The sequence below is a fragment of the Drosophila willistoni genome, chromosome 3R, assembly GCF_018902025.1.
Source record: "Drosophila willistoni isolate 14030-0811.24 chromosome 3R, UCI_dwil_1.1, whole genome shotgun sequence".
NCBI classification, from domain to species: domain Eukaryota; kingdom Metazoa; phylum Arthropoda; class Insecta; order Diptera; family Drosophilidae; genus Drosophila; species Drosophila willistoni.
In genome coordinates, this window is record NC_061086.1 from 24952514 (window position 1) to 24970344 (window position 17831).

The 17831-nt window shown below is 44.3% G+C and overlaps 7 protein-coding genes across 7 annotated transcripts; 4 read left to right on the plus strand and 3 right to left on the minus strand.

The window, feature by feature from the left end:
• Positions 1–156: 156 nt before the first annotated feature.
• LOC6646882 (neither inactivation nor afterpotential protein G) lies at positions 157–2294 on the minus strand. The gene is made up of 5 exons (XM_002069917.4): positions 2230–2294; positions 2043–2177; positions 709–1982; positions 441–652; positions 157–385 (listed from the first exon to the last, which is right to left on the minus strand). The coding sequence occupies exons 1-5, from the start codon at positions 2246–2248 to the stop codon at positions 220–222; spliced, it is 1806 nt and encodes a 601-aa protein (XP_002069953.1). The 5' UTR covers positions 2249–2294; the 3' UTR covers positions 157–219.
• A 344-nt stretch (positions 2295–2638) lies between these two features.
• Positions 2639–10174, plus strand: LOC6646897 (zinc finger FYVE domain-containing protein 26 homolog). Its single transcript, XM_002069916.4, has 6 exons — positions 2639–3033; positions 3095–4894; positions 4945–7920; positions 7986–8223; positions 8283–9480; positions 9546–10174. The coding sequence occupies exons 1-6, from the start codon at positions 2953–2955 to the stop codon at positions 9982–9984; spliced, it is 6732 nt and encodes a 2243-aa protein (XP_002069952.2). The 5' UTR covers positions 2639–2952; the 3' UTR covers positions 9985–10174.
• Positions 10175–10312: 138 nt separating this feature from the next.
• LOC6646896 (D-aminoacyl-tRNA deacylase) lies at positions 10313–11180 on the plus strand. Its single transcript, XM_002069915.3, has 4 exons — positions 10313–10432; positions 10506–10596; positions 10652–10887; positions 10944–11180. Exons 1-4 carry the CDS (start codon positions 10390–10392, stop codon positions 11051–11053), a joined length of 480 nt encoding a protein of 159 aa, XP_002069951.1. The 5' UTR covers positions 10313–10389; the 3' UTR covers positions 11054–11180.
• Positions 11094–12105, minus strand: LOC6646895 (probable ribosome biogenesis protein RLP24). Its single transcript, XM_002069914.4, has 3 exons — positions 12030–12105; positions 11732–11927; positions 11094–11671 (listed from the first exon to the last, which is right to left on the minus strand). Exons 2-3 carry the CDS (start codon positions 11810–11812, stop codon positions 11177–11179), a joined length of 576 nt encoding a protein of 191 aa, XP_002069950.1. The 5' UTR covers positions 11813–11927; positions 12030–12105; the 3' UTR covers positions 11094–11176.
• A 67-nt stretch (positions 12106–12172) lies between these two features.
• Positions 12173–13860, plus strand: LOC6646894 (apyrase). The gene is made up of 2 exons (XM_002069913.4): positions 12173–13210; positions 13272–13860. The coding sequence occupies exons 1-2, from the start codon at positions 12255–12257 to the stop codon at positions 13567–13569; spliced, it is 1254 nt and encodes a 417-aa protein (XP_002069949.1). The 5' UTR covers positions 12173–12254; the 3' UTR covers positions 13570–13860.
• Positions 13768–15771, minus strand: LOC6646893 (exonuclease 3'-5' domain-containing protein 2; the record flags this gene model as incomplete). Its single annotated transcript, XM_002069912.4, has 2 exons — positions 13768–15480; positions 15536–15771. Coding segments are annotated over 2 exons (1818 nt in total), but the record flags the coding sequence as incomplete, so codon positions are not given.
• On the plus strand, positions 15739–17672 carry LOC6646892 (solute carrier family 35 member G1). The gene is made up of 2 exons (XM_002069911.4): positions 15739–16081; positions 16141–17672. Exon 2 carries the CDS (start codon positions 16201–16203, stop codon positions 17251–17253), a length of 1053 nt encoding a protein of 350 aa, XP_002069947.1. The 5' UTR covers positions 15739–16081; positions 16141–16200; the 3' UTR covers positions 17254–17672.
• The last annotated feature ends 159 nt before the right edge of the window (positions 17673–17831 follow it).

Here is a 17831-nt window from a genome sequence, read left to right on the forward strand (position 1 = left end):
AAATCTATTGGGCAATGAGCCAAAAAATGCTATCGAATCTAAATTCAAGTGCAAGATCAAAGAGGAAAGTCCGATTATCGCATAGATATACGTCTACAAAGATACTTTGTACAAGTTAAACGAAATAGTTCCATATAAAATATTCAGAGAGAGATGTTAGTAAGAAATTCTTTTATTTCAGGTATTTATGTGCTTTTGGTATTACTTTGAACCTTCATTTCATTCCGATTGATTTTGAGCTGTGCGAAAATCTTGTAATTCACTTTGCAATATCCAAGAGGCTGCTCTCATGGCAATCGCTGCAATGACTGTGTTGGGATTCCCCGAAATCGGTCCAGGCAAAATACTAGCATCCACTACTCGCACATTTGCAATCCCATGTAATCTATACAAAAATGATCAATATCAGAGAACTTCTCTAGATGTTAATATATATTCACTTTAAGTGCTCGTCCACTACGCTGCCCAGGGAGCATGTGCCACCGGGATGATGGGAACTGAGGCCAATGTGTCGCATCAGACACTCGAGGTAAAGCTCCGAGGGCTGATTGTCCACGAAATCTCTTTCAAAAGGACCAAAATTCGAGCATTCTTGAAGCTTGGGCCAATGAATACGCGGCTGAAGCTCGGCAAAGGCTTCCGAGGTGACCAACTAGTACCAAGATAAGGAATAATTATTTATTTTCAGTTTTGGGAAAATCTCATTACCTTGACTGCCGTTTTAAGTGCCTCTATGGTGCAGGCCACATCTTCGTCTTGGCTTAGGTAGTTTGGATCAATTAAGGGATTCCTTCTCATGCTCTTGTTCAGCAATTGCACGGATCCCCTTGACTTGGGCTGCAGGCAACTCGATATGATGACAAAACCTTCTTGCGATGCATTATAAAAACGAGGAAAAAGGGCACGAAAGGCGGGACTCTTGAAATTCGATATGGACATGAGAGCGGCTTCATCTATGGCCCCGGCTCCAAAAAAGGTTATTCCAAAGGGAAACCGTTTGGTATGCCTGGTCACATGTCCCAGGACACCAAAGTTGCCAAAGTGACCAGTTCCAGAGCTGAGGTAGTGATACAGATTTACAGGACTCAAGAGGGCGCCCTGATTCAGAGTGGGTCCAATGCTATTGATGGACACGAAGAGAGGCAAATTGAAGTGATCATGAAGTCCCTGTCCCACCATGGGTAGATCATGCTGCACAGGGATATTTAGCGCCAATAACCTTGACCTGTTGCCTATTCCAGAAGCCTGTAGCAGTTGTGGACTTTGGTAGGCTCCAGCACAGATTATCAACTCCCGCTTAATCTCAATGCGAAAATTTTGTTCCTTCTGGTGATCATCATCCTTAATGCCCACTAACACGGAGCTGGCATGCAGCATGGGTTTCTTGGACAGCTTTATGGATTTTACTAGGGCCTGGGGAAGAAGTCGCAGGCGGGAATTTTTCATAACTGGCTGTAAGAATTGTTGCACCACCGAATGACGCAATCCATTCTTAATATTATACCGAGAACGTCGAAATGTCAAAGGTTTGTGCATGAATTCCGCTTCGGCTTGCGCCAGAGCCTGAGTTAACTTGGAATAACCACTTGTTATCTCAAACATATCCATTGGCTTGGCCGTCGCGGCTTTCATAAACGGTGAAATCTGCCGCCAACCCCAGTTTGAAAGATTCAGCTTCAATTTCCAGTCATCAAAGTCGGGCCCATGGCCATCAAAGTGAAGCATATAATTAAGATTAGCTGACCCACCCAGTCCTTTACCCCGGGGCAAGCATTGACGTTGCTCGATAAGACCCCGTGAGGAGTATTTTTGGGGAACTGAGAGAAAGGACCAGTCATTAATCCCTTTTTGTTGAAATGTAGTTAGCAGGGGAATCCTGCTTAGCAGGCCATATGCTCCGCCAGCCTCAATAAGCAGAACTGATCCATTACTATGCTTGGCCAGTAGCGAGGTCAAAGTGCTGCCCGCAGTGCCAGATCCAACTGGAAAATAATGGATTTTGTGAATATGCCCAAAACGTTTAGTCCAAAAGAATGACCCACCAATCACATAGTCAAAGGCATAGTTCCGTTCCTCTACCGCCAAGACATTGGGAATTGATTCTTCTAGCAGACGACACACCAGCACCGCCAAAATAGCCAAAAAGGCAATTCCAAGGGCTCCCACAATTAGGATTTCTGCCAGGATAAGATTTATTGGCCATTTTTTCTTTGAAGAAATTTCACTTACTCTGAATTCGTTGTCCCATGCTAGTTGAGGGTTAATAGTTGGTGGATGACGAAATTCGACTAGTTGGCCACTCATGTCGGAGCTGTTACTGAAGGCACAATGAGTCTAATCCAATTACCGCCTTTCGCGACCAGCAGGGGATGAGACCAATATGGGCGGTAAATTTAAATTTCCCCAGTTTGATTTTAGAATAATTTGAGTTACTGACTATTATATATTTGAACGATTCAAGACAACGCCAAATATTATATAAACCTCTATTTCATCCATTTTGACCGTTACATTCCATCCATTTCAACCGTTACATTTTACAAGATTTATTCAAATTGTAATAAAACTTTTTGCACCTTACAACACCAACACATATCGAATGTATATCGATTGCGGATTGCACCCCCTGCCACCCACAACTCTCGACCAGCTGAGACCGTAATCAGAAACATGATTATTTTGTTTCTGGCTTTCCACTGTGATTAAAGGCGTCCACCGTCGACCGTCCACCAGAAGAAGATCAAAAAGACTGTGAACTGCAGTCGGTGAGAGGAGGGGAATGGTATTAATATGCGGGTGTCGGTTATCACAGACACAAACAGTAAAAACAAAACGATCAGACCAGGAGACAATCGCTACACAAAGCCCATTGTACTCTGTACGTGAAGGTTTATTTAGCTAATCGCCAGTCAGTTGGTGCAATGAACTAAGCTGGACTTGACGTCGAAGCGGATGGTGGAGATGGCGAATCAAGAGGATAATGTGCGCCAGTTGCTGGAACTGCTGCCACTAGCAGATCAGCAAATATTTCAGGTGACAAGCAGCCATTTGTATTTCATTTAGTTTGGGATAATTTTTTCTTTGTTTTCTGCAGTCTCTCATCAAATGTGTTACAGGCTGCAGTGGGGAAGTAGGTGCCGGGGGATCTTTGAAATGTTATTCAGATCACCTCATATCCCTTCTTTTATCTACGCCTTATCCTACTCTCCTTGTGCTTAATCACATCCTACCGAAATCCAAGTACATTGTGGGTCGCATCATCACGCTGGCTATTCAGCAAATTCTAGACGACCATGAGACGACGTCGCCGTCATCGTTATCGAATTTCTATTGTGTGTTGGCGAATTTGCCTCAGAGCATACTCGATGAGGCGCACTCAGTGCAGCATCGTCTACTTGAGTGTCTGTTGAGTCAAAATAATCAGTCGGCAGAGCGCCTAATGTTGGCCTTGTTGGCCCGGCCAAATGGAAGCATGCTGGACGAGGTGTTACGCAGACAGGAGCAGTCGGAATTGTGGATGCCAGTGCCACCCACCAAGGAAATAGTCCTGTGTCTTGCTCACCAACGACGGGAGCATTTTGTGCCCAAATTATCCAAGCAATTAAAGTCCTATGGAGCTATCGAAGATCGCACTCTTAGGAATACATTACTAATATTGAAGCTGGCCAATGAGTTTGCCCATGGCATGCAGACCATCGATGAGTTGGCCGTTTTGGACATACCATTAGAGGATTTCGATGTGACAGCTGTGCCACAGGATGATCTGCAGCAAGTACATGGTTTTTTCTATGCCGATTTCCAACGTTTATCCGTCTTGCTGGAGTTCTTCCGAAACCAGGACGATCTTAGTAAAGTAATCAAAGTGGAGCAGTTGCTCCGGGCACCGGGAGTGCTCTCACTTATATACGATTACGGTATTGTCTGTGATAGTGAGAAGTTGTTTCGCCTCATCGAAGATACCTACAAATGGCAGAAGCTGACTCCAGCTCTGAAATGTTTGCATCACCAAGAGATCGAGACGCTTAGTTACTACACGGCACTGAGTCATGTCTATAACTTGATATTGGAACAAGATAAATCCATATCCATGGTGTCACTCTCTGCCCAGTTGCGACAAATTCATCAATTGGGCACACTGTGCTCTCTGCTGGAGGATATCTTCCAGATGGTCTTCTTGCGCTGGGAGCAACTGGATCAAAGAACCGCGATGCGACACAGCGAACAGGACTGCGACGAGGAGGAGGACGACGAGGACTGCGATGGCGATGACAATGCAGATGTCATGCCGTCTCGTCAAGTGAATCACCGGCGACGTTGTGGTTTCATCTGCCGAGCCATTACCCTCCAGTCTCTTTTCACATTCCTTAAGAGTTTTGTAACCAAAAAACTTCATTCTCAAGATTACAAGTGCTCCACTGAACAGGCAAGATTCCAACGTCTGGTGGACTCGATAAGCGAAACACTTTGGAAGCTAGGTGTTCTCCAGAAGATTGACGAATCTTTGACAAAAAGCACTCCACTTTTAAGCTGCCAACTTGAACTGGAGCTGCAGTTGGTCCAAATGCATTGTAATGCCAAGGAGAAGGCTTCTAGCGATGATGAAAGCCGTGAGCGAAATCATGCATCCAGTTTAACTCGCCGAAAATCTCGCAAACAGCGAAGGGCGGCGAGTTTCAGTGGTGCTAAAACCGTACCAGATGCAGATCCCACCCTGGAACAGTGTCGAGCCCGTGCCCAGCTATTGACCAAAAATCGGGCAACTTCAGTTAATTGTGCCGCAGTTCAGATTTCCGAACATCGCTCGATAATTCCCAAAATGCTGAGTACTCCCGAGCAACTGGCCATAATGGCCCTGGCTCTAAAGAATTTCACTGATGTCAAGGCCATTATAGAGGTAAGTGTGGAGTGGAATAGAAGCAGACTCTAATTTTCTCATCTTCACAGATCTTTCACCTGGAGCAGAGCCAACTAAATCGTGAATTACAATTTATGGAGCAGCAGCAGTTAATAAAACAGAAACTAGCTACCATCTATGCCAATTATCAGGCATTGGAAGTCAAAGGTCAGTCGCGGGACAACACCACAGTGGAGCAAATCAAGGATGTGGCGGCCAAGGGATTCGAATTGTCAAAGATTATAAGCGTCGTAGATAATTTCGCTCAGGCCCAAAAACTGCAGCAGAGCGACGAGCTAAAGAATCTTCTCCAGCGACATGTTGTCAATAGGCAATACAGTTTTCTCCAACAATTCGAGGAACGCAATCTAAATGCATTAATCATTTGCGATTTGATTGTGAATCTTAAATTCAATCGGGAGATCACCAGTAACCTGCTCTTGGTAATCCGTCGGCAGCAACAACAGAAGCAGAAGGCCAAACAATCGGGGGATGGAGAGAGTGGCAATGCCAGTCCGGAAATCGGAGCCATGCATCTGCTGCAAAATCTTTGTGAATGCATGCGCCTTCTGGAACGAGCTGGTCGACAGCCCGGACTCAACGAACTGCTCTATAAACAAACTTACCCACTGAGACCCACGGCTCTGGCTTTGCAATTGCAACGCGAAGCGGCCTTTGGGACGCTATTCAAAAAGGAGTCATCGGAGTATGTCCATTGCCAGGAACTGCGGTCTCATGGGACTCTCTTTCAACAGCTTCGCTCGCGCCACAATTATTTTTTGCGTTTCTATGGATACATGCAGCAATTGACACGACTCCTGCAGCTAAGAGATCCTAATTTGGAGTACCAGAACACGCGCCTACTCCAATACAATCCAATTGAAGTTATCGGTGATTTAATCTATGACGGCGACATAACTCCTCTGGAGATTGAATCGAATGTGGCGGCTCTGCATTTGAACCTGGTTCATGTCATTGCGCTAAACATTTGCCCGCAACTGGGGGGAGAAGGCCCTCCAAAAAGAAAATCCCGATTGGTATCACCGCAGAAGCAGGAAACTATCCACAACTATATAGTCCAGCACAATCAGCTGTTGGCCCAGTTGCTTCTCTCAGTGCAGAAGGGGGAGCTGCAAAGCGGGTCGTGCGATTTGAATTTCTCGTGCCTGGCCCAGCTAATGGAATTAGATGAAATGGACATTTTGGCTTGTATGCACGAAGGTAATAGAGTCCTGGCGTCATTAAATGCCTACAAAATCGACATTAAGAGCCTAGAGCACCTTGTGCCCGATCGAGAAATGGAGCTGCGAATATTACTGCTGGGAATATGTGGTAAAGGGGAACCAACACGTCAGCGCATAGATTATCTCATCCGTCATCTTGTCGAGAATACGGGATTTACGAAGGATTCGCGAAATATTCAGCTTGTCGTTCATATGTTTGACCTGGGCGAACGAGCTCGACTACTAAGCGACTTTTTTACAAAGATCACAAGCAGTCAGTTGGCCAAGGAGCTAATCGAACGCACTCTGAAACACAAACAGGCGAATTTGAATATTCCGGATGCACTGCGGCATCAGCTGGAGAGCACTTTACCGGATATAACCATATATGCAAAGGTTTCTTCCATACTGCAGTTTGAGAGTTGGCCGCAGGCATACGATTTTGGGCGACAGACTCCGAATGTGATCTTCGAGCAGCTGCTCCAGCGTCAACGCTACGAGCTGTGCCTTCAGTGGTGCCGTGTCATAAATTTAGCACGATCCACTGGTCAGCAGAAAACATGTCAACTTATCTTGTTGGATGCCCTACTAATATTGCGCGATGACGAGGATGTTGATTGCCATTTGTTGGAAATTGTGGAATTGTTTCCTCCGTCCATAATGGTCAATCTTCTGGACACGCACAAGGATAAGTTTAACTCGTTGTCACTGCTACAATGGGTTATTAACTATCTGGAGACGCATGCCCGTGATCCACGTCCCTATCGCAACTATCAGCTGTCACTGGAGCTGTTGCGTCAATTAACCATAGACGAGAGGCATCAATTTTGGCCTTTGATGCGATGTCCTTTGCTTATTTTTGAGCAACTGGTGATGAACTCGCGTTTTGAATTGCTCACTAAATTGCTGGAAGCGGCTCGGGCCAAGATCGATGCGACAAAGCCGATTGGACCATGTCCGTATTGTTTTGAGAAATTTGGACACACCTACGGTGTGTATACCAAAAGTCCTGATACCAAATTGCGATTTCAACTCGGGCAGACACCTACGGAAGCATTTATTCTGCTCAATTTTAACTCCTATCAACAGGATCATTGTATAACCCACGAATGCTTGGATCTCTTGCTAAGAATCTATGCCAGCAAGGCGCTGGACTGTCGCATTGCCAATGTACGTGGAGCCTCTGAGCCAAGCTCTATGCTTACCGATGTCCAGAACTCACTAGATTCACTGTGCGGGGCCTTTGTTATGCCCAAACAGGCACCGCATCGAGACCAGTGGATCCCCGACGAGCAAGCCACCCATTGTATGTGTTGCCGTCGGGCGGCCTTCACCATGTTAATGCGAAGGCATCACTGTCGACGCTGTGGCCGTGTAGTCTGCTATGCATGCTCCAGTCAGCGCATCCGCATTCCCGAGTTGTATGACGAAGTGGAGGTTAGAGTCTGCAACGATTGCTGGGGAGCAAGTGGAAGCGCCATGAACGCGGTAGATCCTATGGAACCCTCAGTGCCCTTCGATGAGTCAGCCAATTTGCGACAATCCTATTCCATTGATTACTACAAATGGCGACTGAGTGGGGTAATTACCCATGATAAAATGTTGCGAGAGGAGTTTTCCTATGACCATGCTCCCAGTGTGGCCCTAAGTCTTTCCATTTTGCGGCATCATAAGAACGAACGGCATTGCGCCGAATTGTTGCTGTACCATTGCCGCAACCTGGAGAAGCTTATGGTGCCCAATCCAGAGGTCGACTACGAACTGGTGGCCAAAATGATTAATTGCTTGGCGTCAGCCGGAAAGGTAAGGATTAAAATTAAATCCAGAAATTCTTAAGTAAAAATAAATCGAAATTCTTTTATTTTCAGTTTGAGAACATACAGACGCAATCGGAGATAATTATGTCCGTAGTCCAACATGGCTGTGAGTCTCTAATCCCAGCCTGTCCGTTGGATGATGATAGTCTGCGTAAGTTAGCAGACGTACTGGTGGAAGCAGAACACTGGACCCTGGCTCTTGAGGTGCATCTAAAGTGTGGCTTCGCTACCACTGGTGTAATGGCAGCACATGGTTTGGCATGTCTCCGTGCCGGTTGCTACGATGCGGGTAGGTGTGGGCATTGGATTAATTTTTAACATGTTTATAGAACGAATCTTCTTCTGCAGCTCGCGAGAAATTCGCCCATTGTATGACACGGTTGTCCAGTGAGCAGCTAAATGCTTGCCTCTACAAGAATATATTCGAAGCTGGCACTGCAGAGACCATACTTCTGCCTAAGAGGCGTCCAAATCGTGGCCCCCCATTGCTGCAGGAAATTCTAAAATTGATTGCATCCTTGCCGCAAACTCAGACTCAACCGGAAACTCTGCAACGAGCCTCGCTGATCCGCAACTTGAGTACCTCTTCGGCCTCGCTTTTCTCTCGTCGCCGGGAGCCCAATATCCAGCATCTATCGCTTCAGGAACCAGCATTGAATGTGATGAACTCTTTGGCAAGTCTAAAAAACATTTCCCGGGGCAATTACGGGTCAATGGGTCAAGAGGATAGTGGGAATCGACGGCAATCACGCTCCTTTGAAGAATCTATGCACTATGTCCTAACCTATGGGAGCCATGCCGATATACTGCAGTTGCTTATGCAGCACGAGGAACAGCGAGCCGCTTTACGCTATTGGCAGCAACAGCAATTGGATGCGAATCTATTTATTCAGCACATCTTCCTGGTGGCATTAGTTCAGGGACGTCTGCCTGTTATGGTAGAGGATCTGCAGCAACTGGACGATAGCCAAATGAACGCCTGGCGATTGCCTTTACTTCAAACGTGCCGCCATCTGGAACAGCAGCAACAATTGAACTCACTGTATCAGTTGCAGCTACTTCTCAAGGATCCCATACGAGCGAGCATGACTTGTGTCAAGTTCTATGCCTTGAATTGTGAGAATTTCCAGAGATTGCATGCCAATTCTCAACATTTGTTGTCCGCGCAAATGCATTTGCAGGGTGAGCTGGATTTATCCCAATGGGAGCACTTGCAGCATGAACAGGGACGACGATCAAGTATTGCCAACTCGAAAGCCGCTGGCGGCACATGTTTTGCCATGCAAATGGATGCTCGTGCTCTAAATGGTCACATTAATACCATACGTCGGCAGATGGAAGTAGCCAAGTTTCTAAGTCGATGTGAACAAGATCAACCGTCTAGAGAATCGCTCTACACTCTAAAAATTTTGAAACAAATTCGCCTGGATACAAGTCAAGGAACATTGCCCACCCTCTTTGAGGGAGCCACGGCCAGGGTTCACTTGTGCATTCTGGTATTGCTCTGTGGCAAGAACATAGATGAGGGATTCGGCTTGGCTTATGGGTAAGTATGAGCAATAAATAAAAGACGATGGTTTTAATAGCTTCTTTGTTGGTTTTCTATCACAGAATATTGCAGGATTATAAATTGGAACCAATTAAGGTATTTGGAGCAACAGCCAAATACCTAGCACGAAATGAACGTCTCAGTGAGGTGGAACGTCTGCTCGACTGCATTGCCAGCAATAATGGTGGTCCTGGTACGACTGCGGAATATGATGAGATCATTTCGATTGCTATCAATGCGGCTATCCATACTCATCTGCCAGAGACAAAGCTGATTTTGGACAGACTAATCAAACGGATAGCCAGTGTGGAGCTGCGAATATCCTCCTTTATTTATTTGGGTCAATTAAAGTCCGCCTACTTGTTGGCTCACAAACATGAGCGGTTATTGGATATCCGCAAGATACTGCGACAGGCCGAACTGACCAATCAGATCCACATCAAGAAGTTGTGCGAAAGGAAACTTCAAATTCAAAATAACTTAAAGCGGTCGGCGCTGTGATAACGTCTCTTCCAAATCCCAAACAAATTATTATTCTTATTATTATTATTCTCTTTGTTAACATTTTAGGTCAATCTTTTTTTTTTTAATCGTTCCAAGCTTAACTCGAACGTAAGTATTTACCCGGAACTCTGCTCAAACTCTGCTCTCAAGACATGTACCAAATAATACACCTACATATACACATATATATATTTTTTATCAACTGTATTCTAATTGTTAATGTTTATTAAATGAATATATTTTTTATTAAAATCGTAATTTATACAAGTCAAAAAACTGTTTAAATTCAAATTCTCTTTTTGTTGACCAACACTGAACAGTTGACTGATGCAGACATTATGCCACACTGTCTAATATACATAGTTTATTAAATTCAATGCAATTTTGTTTAATTTATAACAAATGCGAGCTGTGATACAAAGAGTAAAGGCCGCTCAGGTCACGGGTAAAGGATAAATAATGTTGCAGTCCTTGGATAGATCATTAACTCTTTGCCATTTATTGGTTTTTTTTGTTAGTTATGGGGGACTTGGTGTCCTCCATTGGACCCGGTTTGTGCGTACTTGTGGGACTAAAGACCAACGATACCAAAGCAGATGTGGAATACATGTGGGTATCGATCAAGATGATGCCATTTTTATCTTAAGGTCCTCATCTACTGCAGGGTACGGAAGATTCTGGCGCTTCGTTTGTTTGAGGACGAGGCCGGCAAACGTTGGCAAAAATCAGCAAAAGATCTGGAGTTGGAGATTCTTTGTGTGTCCCAGTTCACTCTCTATAACAGACTGAAGGGCAACAAACCAGATTTTTCAGCTGCTATGAAGGGTGACGAAGCCCAAGAGCTCTATAAGCATTTCCTTGATCGTTTAAAGCTATCCTATGATTCCAGCAAAATCAAAGGTATTTAAAGATTTTAACATAAATAATTACAAAATCTTAACTAATCTTTCTTAAAGATGGAAAATTTGGTGCCTATATGCAAGTACATATACAAAATGATGGCCCCGTGACTATAGATCTAGAGTCTCCGGATCAGAAGGTTGAGAAGGAGCATGTGGATAAATAAAATATATTTTTATACCAAAATATAATATAATCGACATATGTATATGTACATATTCTGTACTTTATTTAGCAACTTAAAAACTATTTACATCTGTTCAGAAAATTATATCATTTCCCTTTCTGCTTAAGCTTCTAACATCTCCAAATCATTTATGTCCATGCCTTCTTCGAGTTTCCTCTCCAGTTCGCGCGCATCTACATAAGTAATCTTCTCCTCAGGCAGATCCTCTTCCATTAGGGCTGCCTCTTCTGCCTCCTCCTTGGCACGACGCTCCTTAAGACCCGCGGCTGGTGAACGGATCAACGACATATTGCGTTGTACATCCTTGACATCCATTTGAATCTCAATTTGGCGACCCTTGCGTAGACGCTCCATGACAAAGTGCTTCTCGCGACGTTCCTTGATCTCGGTAACCTTTTTAATGGCAACCAGGGCCTTCTGCCAAGTTTCGCGGCTATACTTGATGGGCACATTACGACGTTTCTCAAACTCAAAGCTGGGATCGATGGCCAGCTCCTTGCCTGCCGCCTTACGATGTGCCTTAGTCCAGCCTACCTTGCGTGGGTTCTTCTTGCGCTTGAACGCCTTGTGACATTTTCCACGGCAAAATTTGAATATCTATGGAAAATGGTTGGCATTAACTCCAGGGGTGCACATTTAAAGGTGTGTCGGACTTACCTTGCAATCATTTCTCACAAACTGCACACCATGTCCGGGATATATTTTGCTCGAGCAAAAGTAGCACGTTTCGATACGCATGTTTCACAACTTTGTTTCCCTGTCTTGGGTTCAAGATTGCCTGGGTACCCTTAGGTACCGAGGGATTCTTTTGGGCACTTGGTGGTAGTTGGGGTTATGTTCTAACACCAATCACCTGTATATCAAAAATTAAGGTGTTTTGTTTATATTAGTGCTTGTAATTAAGATTCTATGCGTTTTTAATGTCTAAAAAATCGCGTGGTTTATTTTCTTTTACCTTTATTTTTTTTACAAACTGTGTGCGACACGTGCGTGCTGGTGAATGTTGTTTTTTGTATGCAGAATGTTTTGCAACACTTTTAACCACTATTAAACAACACTGGCAGTGCTATTGCCACCATTGCAAAGCAACAGCTGATCAATCACCGCGAGTGGCACCCTGTTCTAATCCAAATACTCTAGACGTAAACCGACACATCACAGCATTTGTCTCTGGTTAGAAATGCAAAGCCCGACGTTCGCGTCGTACAGGGATTTGGAGCAATCTCCACGAGCCATGTATATGCGCGACTGGCGGTCAGCCATACGAACGCCCACCTATAGGATCGGGAATCGAACGGTTCGTTTCAACTACCATTTTGCACTGCTGGTCCTTGGCGTTGTGGCTCTGGTCTTGTTGTTTTACTACGCCCGCCAAGGCTCGAGATCCTCATCGGACGGCTATTGGCTGCGACAAAGTTATACGGATGCCAAGAGTCTGGACATTAGATACAATGTGGGATACAATGCCACCTATCCATTAACGCCGCCGATAGCTTTACACGGTGGCGTTATCAATTTTCGCATTGCCATGATTGCAGATCTAGATACCAACTCCAAGGTGGTCAAGGCCGATGGCAGCGCAACGTGGCGAAGTTATTTAAAGAAGGGCTATCTAACATATACAGTGTCGAAGAGCGAGATACAAATAAAGTGGGATGACGGAACACCCACGTCACTAGAGTCGGCTTTCGCATTGAAGGGACGTGGCATGGAGTTGTCCGAATTGGTCACTTTCAATGGTCGCCTACTTAGCTTCGACGATCGCACTGGCCTGATTTATGAGTTGATCAAGGACAAGCCCATTCCATGGGTGATTCTCTTGGATGGTGATGGACACAGCGCAAAAGGCTTCAAGTCAGAGTGGGCAACGGTGAAGCAACAAACGCTATACGTCGGCTCCATGGGAAAGGAGTGGACCACTAGCATGGGTGACTTCGAGAACTATAATCCCATGTATGTGAAAGCAATAAGTCCTTCAGGAGAAGTGAGATCCCTTAATTGGGCAGAAAACTTTAAACGACTGAGGTTGGAATCGTATCAGATCACATGGCCGGGCTATATGATACACGAAAGCGGTGCATGGTCGGATGTGCATAAACGCTGGTTCTTTCTACCTCGTCGATGTTCCCGTGAGAAGTAAGTATAAATGTTATTGGCCAATCTGTCTAAGAGAAGTAATTGAATTCTTTCACTCCAGATATAACGAAACTCGAGATGAGCACATGGGCTGTAATCTTCTGGTGTCTGCCGATGAGAATTTCTACAGTATTGAGACGATAAAACTCGACTCGGAAAATACTTCACCCACACATGGCTTCTCCAGCTTTAAGTTTTTGCCGGGTACCGATGATAGCATCATTATTGCATTAAAATCAGAAGAACTCAATGGCAAGACTTCCACCTTCATCACAGCCTTCAACTTGAGTGGTAAAACCCTGCTGAGCGAGACGAGAATCGAAACGGATTACAAATACGAGGGTTTTGAATTCATTTAGCTGCTATTAGGATCCATACCGCCTCGATTCTGTATATAATGTATTAAAATCTCGTAAACTGTAAGCTTTATAGACTAGTGATCAGAAGGATGCTCGATTTGCCATGGAAAAAAATACTAAATTAAATCCGAAGCGACCGCAATAGCACAAATTCAATGTTTAAATTATGAATAGAATATTTCAATATATATATAGGTATATACTTATAAATAAATGTATGTATTTATATTTATTTTTAAATAAAGCAGTATCATAAGTACGTACGAAACTCAGTACAAACTTATTAAGGCACTTGAGCGTTCTTTTGTAATTTGTAAATATTTAACATTTCACTGAGGATTTGGATTAGGTTTTGAATTTAGATTGGCCTTGGCTGGCAGTCCAGCTACCAGTAAATCAGCATTGTCGACTCTTCCCTCACTGGCCCGCACTTCGAGGCGATCTGCATTATGATTAACATTCCATAAATAAGGCAGATATTTGGGTTGCATGGTGTGAACGAAATGCTCTCGCCACATGCGTTCCAATTCAATGAGACCGCCAAACTGATCGCGATACATTTGGACCACTTTTTCCCCATGCTGGCAGTAATCGTCATTCTCCACACGATAGTCAATGTTGGCAGCTTCTTTCAGCAGCTCATCTGTGATCTCATTGCAATCTTTGTAGTAATCCAACAGGATTTGATGCAATTCTGCCTTTCTTGCTTGAGGAATCCTTTCGCTTTGGTAGGTTAAAGCTTTGCCAGCAGATTTTACTCGTCTCAAGATCGGATCCTCGTGGCATTTCACCATGCCATCGCCATGCTTGAATGGAGCGTCACATTTGGTGGCTAGTTTGGTGCGTATACGTAAATCGGAAACATTGCTCAACTGATGGCAAGTGTGACACAACAAGAGCACATCGTGGGACGTATGCGATTTCATGACTTCCGGAAAATGTCTGCGATATTCTCGTGGGACAACATTCTTCCGTATATAGGCATCTCGGCGCCCACAAACTACACACTGATTCTCCTTTGGCGTCTGATAGTACCGACCTACCTCGCCAACAGCCCTTCCAGCTGGTTCAAAGTTTAAGCGGACAGTAAATGTTTCCCCAGGAATATGGGTGCCCAGATTTTGATTTAGATACCAGGAAGCTTTACGCCGATCAATGGTACATAAAAGTTCGCCATCTGGTGCCTCCAAGAGGCAGTTGTCATAAAAAGCTTTCGACTGTGTTCCCAGTTTGCGGCAGTATTGCTTCTCTGGTACCATCACCTTCTTCGGTTTGGATTTGGCTGTCATTGGAGATGAGGAGGGCGCAGTGCCTCCGCCTGCATTGGATGAAGATAGGCCTATTGAGAAGCCTTTGGTGAAATCCACATCAATGAATGGTTGAATTTTCGGTAGCCAATCCTCGCTTGTTAGAGGGCGAATGTCCCAAAACGCACGTGGTTCCAAATCTCGACATAACTTTTGAAATATAGCCACAGCAGCCAAAGCATCGTTGGCAGCGTAATTCAATTGAACTTCCTCCAGCTGTTTGGCTTCCCAATTGGAGCAGGCCAATCGCCAGTTCTTATCCAGAACGAAATTCAAATGAGTGTGTGAGAGCTTGCCCAGTCCCTCGGCCTTGTGGCCTGCCATAACTGCCAGGAATCGTAGATCCAATGTACTGGCAACGCCTACTCCATAATCGTGAGAAAGCTTCATTGCATCGGCCTGCGGTGCCACGCCAACTTTGACAATAGCATCGTCTTCGAGTAGCTCTCGTAGGTCTTTGGGAATTTGCTTCATGCAGCACAGGCGGAACAGTGCGCACAGTCCATACTGGGAACTGAGCTGGAGTAGGGCAACCGGTCGCCGGCTACCTCCAACTGTGATCCATTCACAGTCGAATCCCAAGACTTGAAAACGTTGGCAGTGGCTGTGGGTGATAAACATAAAAGTGAAATTGTGTCGCAGACCTTAACGCAGCTCACCTTTTGAGCTCTTTTATAATTTTCTGTGTGGCCTCATCTTGCGACGTGGTGAGGACTTCTATCTGCTTGAAACGAAGAGGATTACTGGCACCCGGGAGTACAATACGGCGCCGCATTTGTCCAATTATAGAGTATCTGTGACGCACAAGAACATAGACCAGGCCTAGGCTGGCTGCGAGAATTGCCCACTTTTTATTTGTGCTATTTCCATTCATTTCTTTTGTGTACTTTTTTTTATTTTAGTTGTGACGACTCGTTTCCATTCTGTTAACACATTTTGAGTCTGTTAACGCAATTGGAGTCTGTTAGTCAATTTTTTGGCAGAAAAATAACGGCCTATTTATAAATGAAGAGAAATGAAAATATCAAATAGAAAATAATGAGAATATATAAAGTCCTATGAAACGGGTAAAAGGACATTATGTTTCAGTGAAGGTGAAGTGCGAAAAGGGCAAAATTAAAGGGACGTAGCTTCCCGATTTATCCCGCAATCGCGGACCAAAAGTAGACCAGCCAATACGGTGAAAATTGATTTTTCCCAATCAGGTACGAGACAAAACAATAACAAGAATTTTAATTTATAAAAAAAATTTACTGCTTTGCAGAATGCGAGATCGCTGGTAATAGAATTATTAGATAGTTGAGAGACATCAGTGCACAACAAAATGCCAGAGAATTTGGAGCTGCATCAGTTTCAGGAGGGGACACAATCCAACGACAAATCTAACCGATGGCTGGAACGATTAAAAATGCGCCTAAACTGCCCATACCTGGGCATTATTTTGGCCACGCTATCCTCGCTATTCTTTTCGCTGTGTTCAGTGATAGTTAAGGGCCTCGTGGACGTGAATCCTATGGAGTTAGCCTCCTTTCGGTTTGTAGGCGTTCTGCTGCCCACAATTCCCATCTTGATTTACACCAAACAACCGGTTTTCCCGGAGGGCAAGCGGGTCATACTGCTGCTACGCTGTTTTATGGGAACCACTGGACTTATGCTAAGTTTCTATGCCTTCCGTCATATGCCACTTGCCGATGCCAGTGTAATTATTTTCTCCACACCCGTCTTTGTGGCCATTTTTGCGCGGGTCTTTCTCAAGGAGCCTTGCACGCTCTTTAATGTGGTCACTATTAATATGACACTTCTGGGCGTTGTCCTGATCACCCGTCCGCCGTTGATCTTTGGCAGTGCGACTCCTACACTAGATAGCGAAAGCGAGAAGTATTCGGATAAGACTTACGACATTTGGGGACCAGTTGCTGCGATATCATCGACGCTGTTTGGAGCCAACGTTTATATATTGCTGCGAGCCCTTAAGAATCTACACTTTTCCGTGATCATGACGAATTTTGGAGCTATTGCTTTGGTATACACATTCATAGTTTGCGTTGCAATCGGAGCCGTCTGTTGGCCCAGTTGTGGACGTGATCGATGGCTAGTTGTCATCTTGGGAATCTTCAGTTTTCTTGGCCAAATCTTACTAACGTTGTCGCTGCAAGTGGAGCAAGCTGGCCCCGTGGCCATTGCACGCTGTGCAGATATTGTGTTCGCCTTCATTTGGCAAATGATGTTTTTCGGCGAGACTCCGACTGGATACTCCCTGTTTGGAGCTCTCATGGTGGTCAGCTCGGTCATTCTGACAGCACTCAAAAAATGGGCCATGACTTTGCCACGAGAATCGACGCTGCGAAAGCGATTGCGGGTCATCCTACTAGAGTAGAAGGGACGATAAAGCGGAACGAGAGCAGCTCAAATGCTGGGTGAAAATGTTTTAGATAAGTTCGCGGTTTCTCTCACACACACATGTCGTGTTTACACATCGGTACTAACTAAATTAAATTTAATATCAAATATTGAGCATTTTTGGGGAGTTAGTGCTCAACAAACAGTTCATTCTAATAGACTTAGTATACCTATTCGATGCTCAGTATACTTATAGAATTACTAGAATCTACCAGGATCCATGATTATCATAAAAAAATATACATAAATAAACACAAATATTACATACATATACAGTTTTCAAAGATCAAGCGTGATAGCCATTTCCATATTAAACCATAATCTACTCATAATCTACCGTTTAGTTTAGCCAAATTCATCAATTTGTTGTTTTGTACATTGTTATACATGCTTAAAATACAATAAAATAATCTTACAATTCCATTAATGAAAACTACATTGAAATCTATTCAACTATTTGAATTTGGCGCCAACATTTCCAGCTGTTTCCAATGTTCCAGAAGACACAATTTTTTGTTTATTTTTAACTTTACTTATTTTAATTAATTAATGTAG

Coding starts and splice junctions, on each gene's coding strand:
- LOC6646896 (XM_002069915.3), top strand. CDS start 10,390: ATGCGAGCTGTGATACAAAGAGTAAAGGCCGCTCAGGTCACGG. Junction 10,597..10,651: donor AAAGCAGATGTGGAATACAT/GTGGGTATCGAT, acceptor CATCTACTGCAG/GGTACGGAAGATTCTGGCGC. Junction 10,888..10,943: donor TGATTCCAGCAAAATCAAAG/GTATTTAAAGAT, acceptor TCTTTCTTAAAG/ATGGAAAATTTGGTGCCTAT.
- LOC6646892 (XM_002069911.4), top strand. CDS start 16,201: ATGCCAGAGAATTTGGAGCTGCATCAGTTTCAGGAGGGGACACAATCC.
- LOC6646895 (XM_002069914.4), bottom strand. CDS start 11,812: ATGCGTATCGAAACGTGCTACTTTTGCTCGAGCAAAATATATCCCGGA. Junction 11,672..11,731: donor TTGTGAGAAATGATTGCAAG/GTAAGTCCGACA, acceptor CATTTTCCATAG/ATATTCAAATTTTGCCGTGG.
- LOC6646897 (XM_002069916.4), top strand. CDS start 2,953: ATGGTGGAGATGGCGAATCAAGAGGATAATGTGCGCCAGTTGCTGGAA. Junction 8,224..8,282: donor TGCCGGTTGCTACGATGCGG/GTAGGTGTGGGC, acceptor CTTCTTCTGCAG/CTCGCGAGAAATTCGCCCAT. Junction 9,481..9,545: donor GGATTCGGCTTGGCTTATGG/GTAAGTATGAGC, acceptor TTTCTATCACAG/AATATTGCAGGATTATAAAT.
- LOC6646882 (XM_002069917.4), bottom strand. Junction 1,983..2,042: donor TGCCTTTGACTATGTGATTG/GTGGGTCATTCT, acceptor ATTATTTTCCAG/TTGGATCTGGCACTGCGGGC. Junction 653..708: donor CACTTAAAACGGCAGTCAAG/GTAATGAGATTT, acceptor TCTTGGTACTAG/TTGGTCACCTCGGAAGCCTT.
- LOC6646894 (XM_002069913.4), top strand. CDS start 12,255: ATGCAAAGCCCGACGTTCGCGTCGTACAGGGATTTGGAGCAATCTCCA. Junction 13,211..13,271: donor CGTCGATGTTCCCGTGAGAA/GTAAGTATAAAT, acceptor CTTTCACTCCAG/ATATAACGAAACTCGAGATG.